This window comes from Oenanthe melanoleuca, chromosome 5 (genome assembly GCF_029582105.1).
Source record: "Oenanthe melanoleuca isolate GR-GAL-2019-014 chromosome 5, OMel1.0, whole genome shotgun sequence".
NCBI lineage: Eukaryota > Metazoa > Chordata > Aves > Passeriformes > Muscicapidae > Oenanthe > Oenanthe melanoleuca.
The window spans coordinates 34,676,552-34,698,914 of NC_079339.1; the positions used below are offsets into that span (position 1 = coordinate 34,676,552).

Here is a 22,363-nt window from a genome sequence, read left to right on the forward strand (position 1 = left end):
CTAGCTTGGGGATCTGCGGACACCCGGGGCTGGACAGCCGAGCTACCGGGGGAATAAAGGCCTGGAGCAGGTGTTGTGGAGACCAGGCGGGCAGGGCGGGGATGCGCGGAGAGGCGCTCTCGATGGTGGCAGAGCTGACACCGCCCAGCATCCCGCACGGCCCGCGGCACTGCAGCGCTCCAGCTCCGCCGGGCGGGAAGGAGCGCTCGCCAAACGCCAGAGCCGCCGCAACGAGCTGCCTGCGACACAGGGCACCGCCAGCGGCACTCCTAGGGAAAACAGACATCAAATACGGCGCTCCTCTGGGAAACTCTTTATTACAAAAGATTTCTCACAAACGCCGCAACTTGTCGTTCCCTCAGGTGAAGCCCCAGAGGCGGCTCGCGGGCGGCGCGGGCGGGGCGGGCCGCGCTTCCGGCAGGGGGCGGATGTTGCCGTTTGAATCGGCCGTCGGTTGGCGCGCTTGCGGCCCGGTCCGAGCGGTGAGTGCCGCCCTCGGGGCTCGGCGGCGCGGGGAGCCCAGTGCCGCCGGCCCGGGGCTGTGTGGGCTGCCGGGGCAGGGAGGTGGGAGCCCCTTCCTTCTCCGTGCGGCAGGCTCCCAGCCCCTGCTGTGGGGAGCCGCCGCTCAGACCGGCAGGGGCTCCGGGAGTAACTCACCGAACGTGCTCCTCCGGGCCCCGCGCTAGCGGCACACGGGGAGGCGCGGAGTGCGCACGGGAGGGAGCGGGCGGGGGGCGCGCAGGAGCTGCCCTGGCCCTTGTGGCGGCGGAGCCCTGCGGGACGCGGGGCAGCGCGGCCCCTGAGCCCCGTGCTCGCTCCTCGGGCCGCCCCCGGCGCTGGGAGCCTGGGGACGCGTCGTTCTCGGGACACGGCACCGGGACGTGACCGCGGGGTGACCTGGAGGTCCCACCGCCTGGACCCCCACAGGGTGCACGGCAGAGTTCTTTTGTTCCTGTGCTGGGGAAACCGTGTGCCTGATGCCGTGCCTCTTGGGGTAGACTTTGGTTTCTCTTTCCAACCTCTACTTAAAAGACTCTTAAAACGCCTTATGTTATGGAGCAGTTAAAAATTATTTAGCAAAATCTAGACACGCACTCTGAAGACTTTTCTAGCCTGTTTAGGCAAAGTAGATACACTTTATTTACACTGGTTTTCTAGACACTGGGCGATAATGTGGTCGTTCTTGTCTTGCAAACAGACTGATGCGGGATTGCTTTGTTCCTGTGAAAAGCCCCAGAGTATTTGTGCAGGGGACCTGCAGCTGTTGATCCGCGTCTCTTTAAACTTGTAAATTCGACCTCTGCGTTCACTTACCTGAAGAATTTGAGAAGCAGAGGGAATTGGGGGTGATGTAGCGATTTTTTTTTCTTCTCTTTTGCTGGAGCCGAGGAAAGGTGGGAAGGTGATTTTTTTTCTTTCCAGCCACGTATGTGCTTTATCCACCTGTAGAACTTTTTTAACAAAAAAATCTCCGCTTTGTGGCCGTGTTTCGGTAGTTTCTTTGTTGTATTGCCGCAGGAGCTCGAGAACGGTGAAACTGAGTAGTGACCATCCTGAGGAAGTCCTAAAGAAAGGGAATGTGTGTGAGCTCTGTGTTTGTCTTTTGCTCCCTCTTTACCTGATTTAAGTATAGCTATTCCTTTTTAATTTAGAAAAAGAGAAGTGTGTTTCTGGGGAAATAGTAGTCATTTATTTAATCTGGCTGTCAGTGTGGTGTGTCTTTAGGAACCTTTTAATATAATTTAGTGGTGATGCTTTTTGGTTTGTTTTCCTTTGAGAGGGTTTTGTGGCCAAGCTGCTTTGTGCAGCTACTCCTGTTCTTAAAGGCATAGGGCAGTTGCCTTGTGCCTGAGACTTCTGCCTCCCTTTCTTTTTCCTTCTCAGTATGCCTCCTTCCCTAAATTTCCAGTGAAGTTGCTACAGTTCTTTATTTGTAATAGTTTGAATTAGCCTGAAGTTTGTTCCTGAAGCTGATATCTGTAAACCAAACCTGATACCTTAACCAAAACTGTTAATTCCAGACTACAGATAGCTCGCAGTCTGTCAGGCTTCTGTTTTGAACCTTGGGTTTGTTACTGGCTGCTTCCCTGTTCTTCACTTCAGCATTCGAGGGGGAATTGTCTGTGCCTACCTGACATCTAGCCTGGGGATGCAGGCCATCACTCGTGATTCTTGGCTTGCAGAACTTAGGTAATACTTCTTTCAGCTTCCTAAGGAAAGGCAAGTCAAAGATCTACAGATGTGTTCCTAGAAGGGTTCTGAGAAAGAATAACTATCTTGGTGCTGTGGTGAAGAAACCATTAATTATTTGGTGTGGGTTGTTGTTTTTTTTCCCAGGGTGTGGGCTAGGAAAGGATGTGTGGTGTGGCACACAGTCAAGGGCAGCTCACATGATGTTTGAAAGAAATGCAAGTTAGATCAGCATTTCTAAATAAATTACTTTCCACTTCAAAATGTAAAATACATTGTCCTACTTGGTATAAATTCCCTTGTATGCATGTCCTAGTTTTGGATTCTTCACCTTTTTAGGTTTTTTTTTGTTGCTTTTTTTTTTTTTTTTTTTCCTTTGGCTCTTGCAGATCAGTATTTCTCTGATTGGGCCAGGTTCCTGCATTTTTTCCAAACAGTGGAGACTATATTCATATCACATCACTGGACAGTTATTTTTTTGTTTCCAAGTTCTTTGTTTTAGTACAGTCCTTATTTGAGCAGAAGTCAGAGCTTTTTCCTAGGTTATCTGTAGACTATTGTTTCTGTTGCTTAAAATAAGTAAAAACTCTTCTGTACAATGAAGTTTGTAGATAACTAGCTGTTGTGTTGGACTTTATTTTCTCTTCTGAAAATCAAATATATTGTTTGTTAGTTTGGGGAAATAGGTAGAAGTTGGTATATCTCTCATTGGTCTAAGAATTCTGTTTTCTGGATCCTTATCTCTCACAATAACAGTTGAATTATAGTATTCTTTTATCATAATCCTGCTTTTAGTTTATTGGGTTTATGTGCTTTTTTTCAGTTTTATATAAAATATAAAAGAGGTGTAGAATGTTCATTAACCCACTGGATCTATTTAATACCTTTTTCTTTTGCATAACAGGTAGCCAGACGAACTCAGGATGAGTACAACAAGTAATTTTGATGTTCAAAGCACATGTGAGTAAAGTTTTTATTAAGTAATTTCAGATATACTTAATCTGCATATATGATACTAGTTATAACTTGTTTTCTTTGGGTTCAAAGAGCAGGTGAGTTTCCAGTAAACAAATTGCTGTGTTCAGTTTGAGGCTCTTCAGTACAAGAAAGACAGGGAACTCCTGAAAGGGTTCAGCAGAGGCCACGGAGATGTTTTGGGGTCTGGAGCATCTCTCTCATGAGGAGACTGTGGGAGCTGGACCTGTTTAGTCTGGAAAAGACTGAGAGGGAGTCTCATTAACCCATACAAATATCTCAGAGGCAGGTGCCACCTCAAGATGATGGTGCCAGACTCTTCAGTGGTGCCCAGCGACAGGATGAGGAGCAGTGGTCATGAACTAAATCACAAAGAGTTCCCCCTCAACTTGAGGAAGAGCTTCTTTACATTGAAGGTGACAGAGCAGTGGAATAGGCTGACCAGAGAGGTCATGGACTTTCCCTCTCTGGAGACACCCAAAACCCACCTGTGTCACCTACTCTATGGTGCTCTATATGGGAGTGACTTTACATATAGTACTAAAAACAACTAGATGACATTTCACATGCACCTGGACATTATTGGCCATTTGATAATTCCCTTTGGGTGTTTTGGGAAGAATATTTCGATTGGGAGCACAGTCTGCATGTGAATTTAGCTTGGCTGATAGACCATTCCTAAATCCAGCAGTCTGGTGAAGTCTTTTCTTTGCAGTAACTAGAGAAGACTCTTCTATATCTATTATAAAATTCAACATTAAGATAATGGATATCTACTATCCTTTATCCAGTAATCTACTTGAAGACGTGTGTGATTAAAAGAGGTGAAAGCTACTGCTCTGTAGCTGATGATAATTCCAGTACACTTACCATGATTATAAACATGATTCTATATTTTAGTTTGTGTTCTCTGTGGACGGACAGATGACTGCACTGAAAAGTATGGAGAAAAAAGGACTTACGTGGAATACAATCTCACTGTTCATAACTACTGTTTGGTAAGTGTATGTTTTGATCTTGGCTTTTCCTGTTTCATCTGAAAAAAACGGTGCAACAGTTATTTAATACTATTAGCCTATCCTGTTGTTGTATCAATTCTGTTGTAAAGCTTAAAATGTGAGCTTTAACTCACAGCCTTGAAGGCTTGTACTTGTTAGGTGAAGCAGATGAAATAAGTAAATCCCAACAAGCTTTTATTCATGGTCCTTTTAAAGGAATTCATTAATTCTCCCAGCCTATCATAGCAGATAACAATGAAGGTACATGTTAAGACAAAGGGAGCTGTTTGCACCTACGTATTCCCTCCTATAAAAGAAAAGTGTAGTTTCAAAATTTGAAATGTGAAAATTCCACCCGGTGTGGACAAAGTACAGAAAAGGTTTTTTCCTCATTTCTCATAGTTCTTACTGGCTGTCAGCTATTCTTTGACATTACACAAAACATTGGAACACTTAAGTCCTAATTTTCAGTAAAGTTACATATGCCCTGTTGATCATATTAGTACAGTTTCAATAATCAGTAGGAGTTTATAATTTAAGCAAAGCTGTGGATATAAGATGCAGCTTTTGTTATGACACTTGACATTTTCCAAGATTCATATTCTTAAAGGTATACTTAAACTTCCTCTCAAACTTTAAATTTTTTAAAGTCTTTAGAATAATATTACTACTTTACCAAAAAAAAGTATTTTTTTTGTTAATAAGTATAATTTGAATTGTTCTCCCCAATTCTAAAATGAGTGTCAAGTATCAGAAGTAATATAGGGGGTATGTTTTCTCAACAAGTTCTTTATTGATGTTGATTGTAGATGGTTTAATAGTTTGGATACTGAGTCCTTTATAAACTAAGGGGAGTGGAGGTTTTGTGGTTACATGAAGGTAGAAATACTTGTTTTAAATAAATTTTAAGCAGCTATAAGGAAATAGAGGCCATTATACCATGTAGTGGTAATTTTGTCTCCTATATCAGGCCATATCAAATGATAAGAAAAAATCCTATCTGATGAACAGCTAGGAAAAGGCCAATCTGATCTTTAGGACTTGTAAGGTATTTTAACTGCAGGAAGATCATCACAGCATCTTTTACATTTTTTGTCTCTACTTTTAAAAATGAGCAAAGCCCTTGATTTTACTTAAATATAGTATATGTTATATAAGAGTTCTACTAAGAGGCACATTAGTGACAGTTTAATTATTCTTTGCCAAATGTCTCACAGTTGGAAAAATCTATTTAATTGGTTTGGGTATATAATCTTACATTTATTTGAGTAAAATATTGATTAAACTAGTTTAAATTGTGCTGTGTTGAAATTATAAAACAAGATTGTAAAGAATATAGACGGCATCAAGTTGTGAAACTCTTCAGTTATTTGAAGATTGTAATGTAACTGCCTAACTTTAAATTATCATCAGGCTCTTCTGATTTGCCTAGTTACTTGATTCCATGTTTATTTAAATCTCCTCTAAAACGAATTACTTTTCCTCTTAGGTGACACTTCAGTACAGTTACTTCCTACTGTGCTTCATTATCTCCACAGCACAATTGTCGTTCATATTAACGAAGCTAATTTAATTTTACTTCCTCTGAAGATTTATATGCTGAAAGTAATTGTTTGAAAATTATCTGAATAGCCTGTATACTTTAAAAAGGAAGGCAAAATACACTATCTTGGGCCCTACAGTATTACACAGTACTTCAATGTTATGAATTTTTTTTTTTCATTTTACTGGTTATTGTCATGTCAGACAAAAATGTGTATATCGGGTATTCAATCATTCAAATGTTTCCATGTGAGCTTTTTTAGACTAAGCTTCTCTCTTGACAAGCATGGTGTATATATGTAATTTTAAATCTTTAGCTTAGGTGATATTTTAAAATAATTTGTTTTTGTAGTTGATGTCAAGTGGCATTTGGCAGAGAGGTGAAGAAGATGAAGGTGTAGATGGATTTTTAATCACAGATATTAGAAAAGAAGTAAAGAGAGCCGCAAAACTGGTAAGAATGATGTTTTCGGTATTTACAAGAGGAAAAAGGTAACTTTTAAGTGCTCTTAATACTGCCCATGGGGCTTGTTTTCTTCCTCCAATGATAAATGTGCTGAGCCCATTCAAGCACCTGAATTTTACATTTAGGTAACAAGTATATGGGATTTGTGGGAGCTGCAAGAAAAAAAGCCCCTGCCAAAATTTTAATGATCCAGCCTTAAAGGAAAGGAAGTACCTAAGATTCGTAAATGCTTGTAATGGGCTCATAAAGATATGTAATGCTTGTAAATTGGGCAAAAGGAGTGACAAAAATCAGAAGGTCCACTAGAGATCAGAAAGTTTTATTAGTCAGTTACACACTTGGCATGGAAACTGGCCTGGGCTTTGTGGGGGGTACTACCTTTTTGGAAATAGGTTTCTCCACCCCAAAGGTGGATTTCTTGCCTTCTACGTGAATTAGTTACTGTGAGCAGTCTGTTCTTTCAGGCCTTTCTGGAAGTGGGTTGGAGGGCTTTGGTGGTCTAAATCCTGCCCTATAGTCCATGCCTGCTTCCTGCCACACGTTCCTGTGCTTGCACTGTCCTGTGGTTCTTTGTCACAGCACAGTGAATCTCTGCTGGTCCCTCTGTTCCAGGCAAATCTTTTTCTTTCTCATGGTGTGTTAAGCCCCAATAGTCCATGCTTATCACCAACAGTTCTTGTGTGTTACTGCCAGCAGTCCCTGGTTGGCTCCAGAGCCGCCTGGTTATCAGTGTTTGAGACATGCACATTATTCCCTTGTCTTCTGGAAATCAAGAGCTCTAAGGGTCTCACTTTGGACCACTGTTTATAGGGTCACAAGAGAGTGGGCTTTAGTTACAGTAATTTTCCATCCTGGCTGCAATTTGAGTTTGTCATTTTCTCTGAGGTTTCAATAACAATACTATTCCACTTGGGTTGTTATTCAGGCAAGAAAAATAAGTTTCCAAGGCTGTTTGTTATAAAACAGGAGCTCATTAGATACCTGTTAGTGCCTGGGAAGATACAGTGATTTATGATGAGCCTCAAGAGAGGCTTAGTCCAGTGCAGTTTGTTCACGCTGAAGCCTAGTGAACGTTTCTGAGATCAGAGTGTGGCCTGGATGCTCCATTACAATCCATCCCACAACTGAAGTCAGCTTCCCTGGGCCTCTAATAGTTTGCAACTATTTTTATTCCTTGGGTAAGGATAAATAAGAGTGAATTAAATTTTTGTAATACCTCATGAACATTGTGCTGAGCTTGAAGCTGACAGTAAATAATTTATGGATGCCTAAATATAAATATATATGTGTATGCCTGTTATACCTATATAAACTATAGGTACTGGTAAAATAACTTGTATTTTATCTTACATGTCACAATACAATAGGCATATAAGCCAGTTCATAAAGTCTGTGAAGTAACTGCATATGTTTACTCATTGTAACAGAGCTAAACCGCTTTAGTCTTGTCACAGTTTTAATCTATTAGCTATTCTTTCTTACACCTTTTTGTAATTTTTCTATTGGCTTAATTCTTTTATTTTACTTGTATTTAAAATGTTAATATTCTGTTTCCAAAACAAATTATTTCTAGAAATGTAATATCTGTAGGAAAAAGGGAGCTTCAATTGGATGTGTGGCTCCTAAATGCAAACGAAGTTACCATTTTCCTTGTGGGTTACAAAGGGAATGCATTTTCCAGTTTATGGAAGACTTCAGGTGAGTTTTGGGGTTTTGTTGTTTTTCCATTTTCAATTTATTATATTTATACAGGAAGTGACTTGGGTATCTTTCATGACTTGTTATTGGATAGGCTGATAGTTGCAAATGACATCAGATTATCTGGGAAATAAATACCTGGTTTGTGAAAGACATGAAAATGAAACAGTTATATTGCATACCTAATATTTATAAACTCAATTCTCAACACTTTTGAATAGATGACTTTATGCTTTTACAAGTATTTAAGTTGCTTATAAAATTGAGCAGTAAATTCTGAACTTTGAAATAAACTGCATAATGGTTGATTTGGGTTTTTTGTTTGCCTGTCTCCTGTGCCTTTGTTGAAGTGGCAGAGCTTTGGCTACCTGTATCTTCCAGCAGTGAAAACAGCATGTCTGCTCTTTTGTTGTGTTTCCAAGTTTATTAGAGATGGACTGCAGGGGAAATGGGCTTAATATCAGATGTCTAAAAAACGTTTTGTTTTCTTTCACTGTCTGTCTATTATTTCGGCTGTAGTCAAAATACTCTTCAGTGCATTATCCTAGTGAGCTGTGTTTGTAGGGTGGATGGGTTGAAGTCTGACAGGCACTTAATATAAAACAATTCTCATTACCTCAAATGCTTGTAAAGACAAGGCCTTTTCAGAAATGTTTCTTCTAGAGCTGCATTTCTTGGATGTCATGGTATGGAATATCCCCTAGGTCAGTTGTGGTTAGCCATACCAGCTGTCTCATCTCCCAGTTCCTTGTGCATCCCAAGCCTGCTCACTGGTGAGGAGGGCTGAGAAACAGAAAAAGTCTGGACTGTGTTCAACATCAGTTCGGCAATAGCTAAAACATCACTGTGATACCAACACTGATTTCTTCACAAATCCAAAACATCACCATATAAGCTATTATTAAGAAATTTAACTCTAGCCTAGCTAAAATCAGTATGCCTGCATTTTTAGCTTGTTGCATAGCACTTACTAGTGAAAAATGGATTAATTAATTAATTTTACTGTCTTCAAATTTTATGAGAAGGTTCTTAAAATGTTATTTTGTTAAGGGAACCGTAAATTACTATTTTTAGATCTTACTGTTGGGAGCATAGACCAGTCCAAGAGTTTACAGATCAAGAACCTAGAGGAGCTTCACAGTGCACAATATGCCTGGATTTGGTTGAACATCTTCCAGTGTACACTGTATTGAAAAGTCCTTGCTGTAAAAATGCTTGGTTTCATCGAGAATGCTTGCAGGTAATACAGGTTCTCCATTTCATGTTTTGCAACCATGGAGATCACGTTTCTGTTTAAAAATAATGGAACAATTGCTTACTGTTAAGTGTAGGTAGTAGGTATGAAGTATACTAGGTTTGAAGAACAGTGCTAAAATTGTGTTATGGGCACAACAGGATGTTGGGTTTTTAATGCTGTTAAATTTTCTTTGCCTGTGACCCTTCCATGTTTCTGTATGTATGATACATGCTTTATGCCTTTACTTTACTTTACTTTTCAGTTCTGAGGTTTAGCCTAAGCAGTTGCTTTCTTGCAAGTCATAATGTGCAGAATCTCAGTGTTAAAAATGTAATTTATCCATCATCAGTTCTCTTTGGCTAAATCCAGGACTAGAAAAAGTTACAGCTTTCTTTTTGTAAACTTATGCTGGATCTGGAGAGGTTGACTGAAAAAGATGGTGCTTTTGTTTATGAACCTTATTCCAGCATATGAGCTCTTTTCTTTAAAGGAAGGGAAAATCCTTGCCATTTGCATTAATGTCAGGTCATGTCATGATTGATATCAGCTTTAAAACCCATGTCAGGACAGTATCTATGAATGTAATGCATCTCAATATTAAGACATAATTTATTGGCATCTTAAGGATGGTAGTAATTCAATAATTGGTCTGGTTTCTTTGTTGTGTTTTGTTTTTTCTTGGCACAGTATCAAGCTTTGAGTGCTGGGATATTTTTCTTTAGGTGCACAGTATGTAATAACAAAGAAAAATTTCAAAAAGAAATGTTGAGAATGGGCATACATATTCCAGAAAGGTAAGTAATATTGTTAATGATTAATCTTTTATGAAAACTTTGATAGGCTGTTCTAAACATTTATTTTATTCTACAGAACTGCAGCTATTAATATGTGAAACATTGGTTCTACCTTTAATTGTGGAATTGTTCAGTTTGGTAAGGAGTAGCCTGTTTCCTTTTAGGTATGCATAGAAATTGGCAAAGGTAAAATTATTTATCTCAAACATGAAACAGGAAGCTCTGAAAAGTCATTTTTAATGCCATTATTCAACTTTGAAGTAAATTAGAAGATAAAAGCAGTTCTCAAATACAATAATTTTTCCTTAACATAGAGATTGCTAAGAAGTGTATTTTCTGTGCCCAAGTTTAATTATCTGAATTTCTGTCAAGACAGAAATGTGATTGACTGATTACTTAGCCATACAGCTTTTATCTTCTGGCAAGGGTTTATAAAGGTTATGTTAGTACAATAACTGCTTCCAAATTTCCAAGCTATTTTTCCCATTTCTATTGCCTGATGAGGTTCAAAATATGACAGAAGGAGTTTAGAATGATGTTTCTTTGTTAGAATATTATTCCTTAATAACCATTAGTCTCTTCAGAGAGCACCATTAATTCCCTCTTTAAATTTAAAGCATTAGATTCTGGAGAGGAAGAAAAGTCAAAATAATTGATGAACTTTGCTGTACTGGCATGGAACATTCAGAGTTACCATTCATGAAACCAGTTTCAGCAGTAACTTGAGTAGGCTGCTTAAACAAATATCCCTGTTTTCTGTGAGAGAAAAAAGGAGCAGAGACAGAGCAAACATGCACGGAAGTCATGTGAAAAATAATAAATACTTGAAGTCCAAGTAACTTTACACAAGGAAAAGTCTGTGTGTTTTATAGTATTATTTTAGTTACTAGACTTTTCTTCCCCCTCTGTTACCTAGAACTCCTGTCTGTTACCTAGAACATGACATGATTGAAATATATTCATATGTTTATTGGGTTTTTCAAAATACAGAGTAACCCATTGAAACAATCAGAGATAGTTCTGGTATCCAACTTCTGCCTTGTTTACAGGGATGCATCTTGGGAACTTGAAGAAAATGCTTATCAAGACTTACTGCATTGTTATCAACACTGTGATGTTAAAAGATGTCTCTGCAAGAAAGGAAGAGATTATAATGAACCTGATAGGTATGGTACTTTAGCAGGAAAATATAACTTAGGATGGAATTTTTTTTTACATGTATTTAATTGTTGCTATTTATTAATATTATTTTTATTTACTTAAATGTTTTGATATTTTTGGCATCAGGTTTTAATGTCAAGCCAACACACTGTCCAGATAGTGTGTTTGTTTTACTCAATATAATCCTATTTCAATACTAATTTCTCTAACTTGATCTCATTATAAAAGCCGTGAAAACCAAATTTAAGGGGTTATCAGTTACCTTGTCCTCATTTTTTACAGGCTGAAGTAGAATTTGTGCATCAACATAGCATGTGCCTAAATGACTGTTGTGTATGTATCAGAGTTTAATTCAGCAATTTAATAAGTGTTAAAATAATATAGTCCTTTACAAGAAGCTATTGTTAAAGTAGTAGACTTAGGTCAGTAGTTTGATTGTTTCCCTTGAGAGCTCTCCTTTAAGAGAGTTCCCATTTTGGAAAAGCTGGCTGTGGTGGATACCCATAAAGCACAGAGGATTTTGCTGACTAGCAGGATGAGAAGAAAATAGTGCCTGCAATCTGTTGACTTTAGGACGGGGAGTACTTAGTCTCATTCAATGCAAGGTGTTAGAATATTGGAGTAACTTTTTTTTCTTGTTGTAGCCAGTTATGGATATATCTTGCATGAAGAATGTCTCCTTGATTACAGTCAGTTCTACCAGACTGATAAAATTATGCTTTGTTGGTTTAGTCTCTGGGTTGTGCTTACTCTTGAGTAGTCTGCTTTAACTAGCCTCATTCTTCTAATTCTAAATACTTAAGTTTTTCATTCTAGTAAATGGGAAATAAAGCGTTGCCAGTACTGTGGTTCTCGTGGGACTCACTTGGCCTGTTCATCTATGCGATCATGGGAAGAAAACTGGGAGTGCGTGGAATGCAGAAGTATCTTTGCAACATCAGGTAAAATATGGGTGTAACAGTGATTTCTTAAATAAGAACTTTAAAGTTATGTAAGCATACTTTAAAACTAGCAAATTCATTAAATTGATATCATGTAATCATACAGGGAAGTATAGCAAACAGAAAAAGCGTTCTTTGGCTACCTCTGAAAAAACAAATGGAACAACTTGTTTGCTGGAAGAGCCATCTCCAAAGTCCCCTCGGCAGTCATCTGGATCTCCACGCAATTTTCTACTCCAGTGTGTAATTTTCTGTTTTCTTGCAGAAACGGATTATTGTATAAAATAACACTTAAACGTGAGGAAATGATAGCTTATTCTGTAGGAGAAACTTACATTGATTTGCAAATCAGATGAAATTCGAATAAAGTTTAGTGATTGAGGTTTTCTGAGTAAGCCACGAGCTCTGGAAGTTTGCTGGAGTTATTTGGATTTGGTGGCGTGTGAACCACTTTTTAGTTTGGTAAAGATAAATCGTTTTTAAAGGAATTTTAACAATTTATTGGTAATGAGTATACAAACAGCAAAGCTTTTCAGTTTGCTTATTGGTATTTTTTCCATTTTAATAGTGTTCTAGAAGTCTGACTTGAAAACATTGTTATGAACATCTTTCTCTGCTGTAATAAAAACTATTCAAGTTTGTAGAAACTAATATTTTTAGTTTTTACTCATTATGTCAGTCCAGACTTTTGTCTGATGTAAAGGATGCAACTAAAAACACATCCTAAGACCACAATGTAGTAGAATGCAGAGTTGTTATTTTTAAAATTGTAGTTCAGGCACTGGTGGGCTTCATGGAAATGAAGATACAAATGAAATTCAGTTCTGGTTTAGGGGGAAACTATACTGCTACCTTGAAATAGGAAGTGTTCATTCATTCTTCAGTTGTATCTCTTCTTAAAATGCTGTTTTGGCTTATAGATCACCAAAGATATTGTGTCAGAATTTGTCACCTTGCTCACACCGAGAACTTCCAGCATCCAACAGAATGACAATGTCCTTATCTCCAGTGATGTCAAACAGGTACTGATCCTTGTGGCACAAGTATTTCTTCTATTTTTCTTATTTTGAAGAGTGATCTAGCACATGGCTTTATACAGTATTTCCTCCAGAACATGGTGGGGGGGGGCCAGAGGGGTGTCTCTGTGTGTGTGTGTTTGTGTATATACAGTATCCATATATATTTGTGTGTGACTGTATTATATATATGCATATATATTTGTGTGTATATACGTATATACTCACTGCAAAAATAAGATGAGGATACACTTAAAGCCTGAAGTCATAGCTTGAGAAAGGCTTCAACTATTAATAAATGCTAGAGGAGTGTGAGGAGAAAAGAATGAGACCTACTGAGAACTTTTAGTTTAGGTAGAGAGGGGATCAAAACCCAAAAATATGTGTTTGTCCTTACTGATGCGTGGCTAAACATTCTTTAGAAAATAGGGAAGAATCCTAATTGCTTTCTTCTAATTAGACATGTCCTAAATTTTTAGTATTTTTCTATCTGTACCATATGAATAGCTCATGATTGTACCAAAATCAGTGCTAAAACATGTTTTAATATAGAATATTCAGTTTTTAAGGACATAAAATTCATTATCCTCTTGTGAGTAGTTAATGTATGGATTCTACCTGATGTGCTACCTGATGAGGGAATGAGTTATTTCTAGAAGATATGGTATTTGAGAATTTTGGTTGGAAGCTAGAAAACAAAGCATTTTGCTTTTTTAAATGAGAATTTTCTTCCTACTCAAGTCCATTTTTTTATTGTAGTGACAAAGATTGTTCTAATTTGATTGCAAAACATCTTTAACATAAAATGATAAACTCTTCAATTTCTCACTTGTGTCACTTTGTTTAAATGTCAACTCATTGTATGAGAATTGTTTGGCACTGTGTTGGAATCACTAAATTAAGAAAATCTCTTTTTTGCCTGGATAATTATTTCTACCTCCTTTTTTTCAGTTCTTAGAGGTATTTTAAAACTTGCCACTACAGTGTTAAAATTTTTTAAATCTGTACTAAATGTTTTGCTGATGTAATTCAGGCAATACCTAAATGTGCCACAGTGTTTGAAGAAGTGTTCTTCTTGAAAGACTATTAAAATGTTTTTTGTGTAACTGTTGCTAATCATGAATTCTAGATTTAATCTAAAAATACATGCAATTTTCTTGTAGGCGTTTAAAAGAGCGAAGAAGGGAGGTTTGTAATATACTGAAGGAGTTAAAGGTACAAGTTAAAACAAAACCAGCAAGACTTAACATCAATGCAGAAAATATTTGGAGTAGTGCTTTAAAAGGATTTAGACAGCGCATCTTCAGTCCCACAAACACTATTGAAGTAAGTTTCTTAAACTGCAAAAATAGATCGAAGACAGATGCTTCTGCTGCATCAAAACACCATTTCTTCCAGTTGTTAATGCTTCACCTTCAGAATTCATCATTGTTTGAGGGCTCTTCTGGAAAGACTTTGTCGCTTGATTTTCAAGGTAATTAGTTGCTTTGTTCAAAAACATATTGAGAAGTATATAGCTGTAGAAGATGTTAGCTTAAAATATTTTTCAGCCTTCAGCCAGTATGAGTGTCAGCTCACAAGTATAGTCCTGAAGGATAAAATTTAGGGGTTGATTTCTATATTTTTTTCAATTCTAAAGCGGGATGGTGCACAGATTTGTAATTTTTAAAAATTGGGTTGGTTGACACACTTTCTCTGTTAATTATTTACCTTTCCTGAAATTTCTAGAACATTATTTCTCATAGCTTCCCAAAAACCCCAAGAAAGCTTGAGTTCTTATACTTCAGAATTAAATATATATTGGGTGTAAAGTGGAAGAGGAAGTTACATCTCCTAAACCCTGATAGTGGCTGAAGAGTTGGTGTAAAAGAACATGGTACTCCCATTTAAAAATATAGTCTTATATTTTGAAGTATATATATATATATAGTCTTATAGTTTGAAGTATAAGAAGACAGCAAAAGTCATTAAAAAGAAACAGCACTATGGCATTTTCTATTAAAAAGTGAGGATCAGAAATAATTTCTATGCATATAAATAAACATATTTTTCTATTTGCAGCTTTAGAAGAAAATCTTTATTTTGAAGCTGGTAAAATGATAGCAGTTTCTCTGGTTCATGGTGGTCCATCTCCTGGTTTTTTTTCCAAAACACTGTTCAATTGTCTTGTCTATGGTCCAGAGAATGTGAAGCCATCTTTGGAAGATGTTGCTGATGATGATGTAGCACAAACCATAAAAAAGGTAATACGTAATAATTTTCATTTTATTTCTTGCCCAAGTCTATATTTGGAGATAAAGAAGGACTTGCTGAATATAAATTTTGTTGAGATTAAAAAGCTTATTTTTCATGTATATGTATACACACATGTAGTAAACAAGTGCCTGACTTATGTTTTTATGCAGATAAAATATGCAAATAGTCTGTCCAGCCTACAGTCTACACTACAGGACTGCTGTGAATTCCTCGCTGCTGCTGGATGTTTAAGACCTGTAAAAGCTTTGTGTGATAAGAACATGCTGGTGAATGACATATTGATCTATTATGTAATCAAGAGAGTTGCTTTACCCTTAGAAAGGTTTGTTTTGCTTGAGTTTTTGAACTTCTTAGTTCTTTTCCTCGCTGCAACTCTAAATAATATGTTGCTAAAACTAACTTTCACATGTCCTTCTTACTCTCCACTTAAACCACTGAAATTACTATACTGTAATTTTCAGTTGATTAAGTAGTGACTGTTAACTAGGTAGTTAAACTGAAAGACTGAAATTATTTCTACATATCTGCTCTGACTTCTCCCTGGGTCACATTCTTTTTTTCAACCTTATGAAGAAGGCAGATTCACAGTTTTTAAACTACATCCTCACAAAGACCTTTGTACTATAAAATTTCTCTAGCCTGTGTTCAATGCTAATTCAGAATTGCTTGAGTTTAGAATGTTTACATTTTAGAAATGTTTAACATATATTTAAAATTCAAGTGAATTTTCTAACGTTCTAATTGGGGAGTTTGTGTGTGCCATTAGGAGTGCAATACTGTCAACAAGTGTAAGTTGGCCTGCTTAGAACATAAGCATTGCATTGATGTTTCTATTAGTCAGTGATGACCTCATTAGCTGGAAAAGTTGCAGCTCTTGACTATTCTGTGATTGGTCTCTGGCCTTATTTCCAATTCACATTTTTCCTCTGCTTGGTAAAAATGTATTGGATGCTAATTTTTCCAACAAGCATAGCTTGATTTAAACTTCACATATAGTACTATCTTTGACAAATTTGATCAACTCCATCTCCAAGAGCTATGAAATCTGATTCTTAATCTTAAAGTGAGAACTTTTTTTTAATGAGTCCTTCATAGTCCTTCAGTCAAGGCTCTCTGGCATGTTTGAACAATCTATATCATATTTTAAAATTAGTGAATTAAAAAGTAAAACATAATAATTAGCGAATTTGTTTATGAGGTAGTGGGGTTTTGTGCATTTTGGGAGATGGGCTTAAGATGGGCATAAGTGAGTAGAACAAGAAATTACTTGTCACTATAAAGGACTGAGGAACTAGAGAGTTGGTTATTTTAGCTGTTAAACATTCTATGCCACTGGGCACCACTCAAAAGAGTCTTGTCTCTGACCTCCTTGCACATTTCCTTCAGATACTTCTCCGTGTTGAGATTCCACCTGAACCTTTTTTTCTCTCTAGGCTGAAGAGTCCCAGTTCTCTCAGCCTCTGCTCATAGGGTTATGGTCTAGTACCATAATCATCCTAGTCACCCTTTGCCAGGCTTTCTCCAGTCTATATCTCTTGCACTGGGGAGCGTGCACTGGACACAGAGCTTCCAAGTTTGGCCTTTCTGCTGCTAAGCAGAGGAAAAAGATCACCTCCCTTGAGCTGCTGGCAACATGGTTCCTAATACAGCCCAGGATGCTGCTGTCTGCATTTGCCACAGGCACAAATAATAGCATGTAAGCACATGCAGACTTGCAAAAAACCAAGCAAAGGCTGTATTTTAAGAACTCGTTTTGGATAAGGAATTTAAGCTGTTTTCCAAAGACCTATTTGTAAGAAAAAGAATTGCTATGTTTTCATTCTAAAGTTAGAAGTATACCTTGTACATACAATCAAGTATCAGGGAATAAGGTTAATTTCTACATATCACTGGTATTTCTTTCATCTCCCCAAAAGCTCTACAGAAACATTTAGATTGTTGAAATGAGTTAAATGCATTTCCCAAGATAAAGTTGGGAGTACTATGTAACCTTCTTGACAAGATTTAGAGACTGGAGATGGGAAAGATTTATTAAATCCCATCTTGCAGCTTTATAAAATGCTGAGTTCTGATGCATGCACTTTTTTTTCCCCCCCTTCCTAGTTTTAGGCAGGGTTTGAAAACCCTTGGCGTTCTAGAGAAAATGCAGATGCACCCAAATGTGTTCTCTAGCATATTTTGCCACAAATCCGAAAGACTTTCAGCGAAAACTATTTGTGATCTCTTTACAATCCATTCCACATCAGATGTAAATAAAGTTGAAGGTGCTGATTTTTGGATGGGCTATTTGCAAGAAGTGGAAAGTAAGTAATTTTTTTTTTTTTTTTAAATTAAAAATCCTCCCCTTCCCTGTCCAGGTGATTTAGTTGCTGGTTTACATACAGAATTTGATTTTTAGAGTTCAGTGGTGTAAATAAATAAAGGTTTTGTAGTCATTAATAGTTCCTAATTGTTCCTCCTTCTCCCTCTTTCTTACTAATTAGAATTTCTGAAACTCTTTCCCAAAACTTTAGAGGGGTAAATATCTGAAAGATTGGCACTAGGATTCCTGTGAATTAGAAAATAAAAATCTAACACACAACCTAAGAAAAATCCTTTATTAGATAGATTGTCTGAAGTCTTAAAGACCACTGTGTTCCATCTTTTTCTTTCAGAAGAGATTATTGTATTCACTTAAGATTTTTCAGAACTAACTGAAGTGGATTTTTCTTAGGTAGCCATATAACTGCATATTTATTCATCATATTGATTTGATTTCATGTGGGGATTTTTTCCCCTTAGCTCTTATCATGCAGGGTAATGGTTTATGTGTAATAGACAATCAATGATAAAACGTAATCCTGCTTTTTTAGGTGGTGAGTCTGTAGTGACATTGGAGGATATTCTGCTCTTCGTAACAGGCTCCTGTTATATACCGTCTATTGGTTTTGATCCTGAACCTACTATTAAATTTTTGCATATAAGGTATCCCATTGGAAACAGACTTCTTAATTGCTTAGAGCTTCCTATAACAAAGACATATCAGCAGTTCAAACAGAAAATGGAGTTCACCATCAGAAACACTCCTGGAGTTGAAAGGGAATAAGCATTTTTGCTGTTAAACTGAGTCTTAAACTTGAGATTTTTGCAGGAACATCTCCTTTCAGTTCACCACTGTATTTTTGTACAAAATGCTTTTAGTATTTTTCCAACCTTTCCCCCAAAATTATGCTAAAACTTGTAATATTATGAGATGGAAAACAGTTTTCAAAGTAAAAAAATTTTATCTCCTGAATAATTTTCCTTTTGAAGTTGATCTTAAGAGTCCTTCATCTCTTGCAGAAGTAGTTTAAATGTCAGCTTTTGCTGCAGACAGGTATGACATGTTTAGCACACTCTGTAACAGGTAAGTATGTGGATTGTATCAAGTACTTAGGTAATTTATTTATAAGAAACAAACGAGGTAAATTTTGAAGATAATTGCTGTTGAGCATTATCTTGCATAAAACTGATGCAGTTCTATGTATATTTTTTCAGTAATTGTTTTGTATTGATTAATTTACATTTTGATAGTTCATAGAAACCTAGGAAACTTAAATAAATAATTATAGTTTTTATGATCATTGTGGCTAGTGCATTCAAGGTCTGGAGAAAACAGGTAAAATAATACAGTGTAAGGACAAAATCCAGTTGAATTTGTGTCTCTGTTTTTAAAGAAGATCTTTGACATTTGCGCTTTTCTGCATTCTACTGTCATACATTAATTTTTAATTACTCATAGACCCCAAATAATAAAAATTACAAGGAAATCTTGAACATGCAACAATAAATAACTGATCTTTTAAAGTGAGATATAGGAGCTAGACTTAATGTTGTTGAGTATGAAAGAATAAAAGCTTGTTGCTCATTAGAACATGTTTTCCATTAAAGTATTTTCATATGACCATGCACTAACTATAGCTCTCCCTTAAACTAAAGGTAGTCCACCATAAAGCTTGTCTGGGCCTGACACTTTTCTAGTTTTTATTCTAAGCTCTTCCAGTTCAGTTGTAGGTGCATTGTGAGCACTGTATAAAATATATTTTAGTGCTGCAGTAATTTGCGTAAGTGGCCAGGCCATTAAAGCTGTAAAAGACAAGTAGTGAAATTCCTATACAGCAACACTTTATTGTTAAACTTTGTTATTGTTAAACTATGACATTAAAAGGACATTTAAATACATTCTTTTTAAATGTATGCTGCTCTGTTTTGAAATTATGCTATTTCCCTCTATTAGTTTTGACTACCTGTATTATATGTCCTGAACATAAGTTGTGTTATAGATGTAATATAGATACATGTGTATATGTATGCACATTCTTCAAAATACTGGAAAGTAATCATACCCTTTTTTTATTAATATAACTTGAAAATATAAGCAGGATTGCTTTACATTTGAATTCCTTGGCAAGGAAGTACATCCACAGTAATTATAAATGGGTAGGTGCTTCTGAAAAAATAATAGTCTAAGAAAATCATTGCAAATCTTAGATCAAATATTTCTTGTTACTAATGCCTAAAAAACCAATCTAATTGCATCAGTCTTGTCATTATAAATTAAGGAATATTAGAAATTAAGACAGGATTAGCACTGGTTTTTGCTTATTGGCCAAAAGCATATTCAAGTCTCCTTTAAAATAAACATATGATCTCTTGGAGAATGTAATTTGACTAGTACTAAGCATTTTCTCATTGTTTTCTTTTCTCCAATAATATCCTTTGTTTCTGATCTTTGCATAATTTTTGACTCTCATTCTGCCAATAAATTCTTTGTATTCTTAGCCTTGACAATGTTCTATTACCATTATAGGGAGAGTGGTTTAACACGAATTTGTTTACATAATAAGGATTCATTCATTGTATGTTTGTATTTTTCACATACAGTGAGTTTTCTGCAGATATAATATTATACTGTAAAAATGTGTACAGTATTTTTCTTGCCTAGTTAAAGATAAACATGTTCTGTAATGTTATTCTTCCAAATGAGAAGTACAAATTTTACATAAGTAGCAAGCAGAGTGTGAGTAATTTTAAAGGACAAGGACTTTTGGTACCTGCAGTGGCAAGAGAAATTGTTCAGAGCCTGGAATTAAATGACCTGCATTTCAAAACCTTCAATGGAGAAAAAAATAATAAAATAATGTGAATATAAGGCTTCAAAAAATACCCGAGATTACAAAAATAGAGTTCATACCTATTATTGCTTATTACTTTTAAACTCAGCAGTTGAAATGCTTTTATATAAAGGCAGAATTAACCTATATGCCAGGTGGAAAAAATTAACTTTAAAATGATCTGCTATATGGTGCTATATCCAAACACTGAATTTGTAAAATCACATATTGCAGTATGTAATATTGCTTGAAAGGGTTTTTCTAGCAAAGAATTTGTTCCCATTTTCTAACAGTGACATGTGCCCATTCAGGACAAGTTCTCTTTTTCTTTTCTGTTGGTTTGATCAGCTCTGTCTAGACAGTCCAATATAATACTTCATATATATTCAAGTTGTATTCCTGAATGCTGCAATGGAAAGGAATTTACTAATTTTCAGCATTTATTTATATAGACCACTCATAAATTTGTTTGAACTGTTCATTAGAATTCCATTGAATAAGCTAACTTCCAAGCACAGAATGGCCTCCCTTGTCATGAAATTGTAAAAGCAATTTATATAGCTATAAGGATGGTAGGTTTTTTGTTGTAGCACATCATTGAAGTGCAATATTATGGGGTAGTTTTCATTTTACATAAACATAACCTAAGGCACACCTGGAAATTAGGGAGGCTGCTTACTTTGAGTATTTCTGTAACACAGGGAGAATAATTGTATATGGCTGTTGTGTATTAAATATATTCTTATAGAAGCTGCATCTTTCATGAGATTTTCAGCACCACAAAAGAACTATTGCAGTCCTTTTTGTGTTTGGCCAAAGAACTTTACCCCACAGTTTCTGCATCAAGCCCTTTGTTTCCATCTGGAATTAGCACATCAACGAAGCTATTTATTTTCTAGAGTGATAATTTTCTACTAAACAGTAATATATTAGTATTAATGGGTTTATTATGGTCTCCTTAACAAAGTGCATATATTAAAAAAAAACACCCTCAAGTATTTTAGTTCTATGTTTGAAAAACCAAGGAATAAGAAATTTCTGTGACTTGTATTTTTACCCATTCAGAGGATGCTTACCAGAAAAAGCTGTTAGCCTATGTAACTGATTTAAGAGTGAAATATAGTCCAAAGTAGAAAAAATTTGTTCATACTAAAAGTTTTAACTATTGTGTGCTGCAGCTGTGATTATTTTCATTAAGATAAGTCCTGGAATTTGAAAACATGAGGTTTTTGAGTGTTAGTTAATAATTCACAGTCACATTCTGTATATGCATTTTGAAAACAGTATTAAAAAAATCTGATTTAAATAGAATTGCAACTTTGAAGCCTACAAAATATGATTTTCAAGTTTATCTTGGATGGATCTGTTTTATATGGTAAATCATGTTTAAAGCTATAACTTTACTGTTTCTTACCTAAGGGAATGTCTATTTGAACAAAAGAAATTAAAAAGCAAGAACTTTAGAAGTGTCAAATCATACCTATACAAAAAAATCATTTTCAAAATGTTTGTTTGTAAAAAACTACAATGTAACCCTCTGATTTTTGTATTACATAAACAATGTTTTTAAAGTTATGTTATTTAGAATGTTATGCAACAAAATGTAATTTTGTAAATTTTTTTAGCTCTAACTTGAACTGCAGGATCAGTGCCTGAACTGTTGCATCTTCAAGCCATGTTTTATATGACAGATGTGGCATCAGTGTTGAAATAATCATTAATTGTGGGAAATACGGTGTATATGTCCAAAGTGCAATAAAAGGTTAAATATGTAGCTTCTGTGTTTTTATTTTGTTAATTTAAGGATTTTAGCCCTGGAAGTGTTATCACTATTTCCTGGAGTTTCATTTGTGTGCCTGTAGATTTATATTAAGGTGTATATGGCACGTTTATGGGGATCCTGTTGTATCCACAGCTGAGCTGGGACAAGGGGGCTCTCCGCGTAGGATTGCTGCAA

General features: G+C 36.3%; 1 protein-coding gene across 1 annotated transcript; it reads left to right on the forward strand.

Annotated features, from left to right (window-relative positions):
- The first annotated feature begins 430 nt into the window (after nt 1-430).
- On the forward strand, nt 431-22,180 carry G2E3 (G2/M-phase specific E3 ubiquitin protein ligase). Its single transcript, XM_056493943.1, has 16 exons — nt 431-482; nt 3,095-3,150; nt 4,066-4,163; nt 6,058-6,159; nt 7,745-7,869; nt 8,944-9,109; nt 9,794-9,900; nt 10,950-11,066; nt 11,878-12,002; nt 12,109-12,241; nt 12,923-13,024; nt 14,182-14,492; nt 15,080-15,261; nt 15,424-15,596; nt 17,378-17,577; nt 18,127-22,180. The coding sequence occupies exons 2-16, from the start codon at nt 3,114-3,116 to the stop codon at nt 18,357-18,359; spliced, it is 2,211 nt and encodes a 736-aa protein (XP_056349918.1). The 5' UTR covers nt 431-482; nt 3,095-3,113; the 3' UTR covers nt 18,360-22,180.
- Nucleotides 22,181-22,363: the final 183 nt, after the last annotated feature.

Excerpts from the sequence above, each read along its gene's own strand:
- G2E3 (XM_056493943.1), top strand. The coding sequence starts at position 3,114 with ATGAGTACAACAAGTAATTTTGATGTTCAAAGCACAT. Across the intron at positions 15,262-15,423 it reads TAGCACAAACCATAAAAAAG|ATAAAATATGCAAATAGTCT; the intron begins GTAATACGTAAT and ends GTTTTTATGCAG. Across the intron at positions 15,597-17,377 it reads GTTGCTTTACCCTTAGAAAG|TTTTAGGCAGGGTTTGAAAA; the intron begins GTTTGTTTTGCT and ends CCCCCTTCCTAG.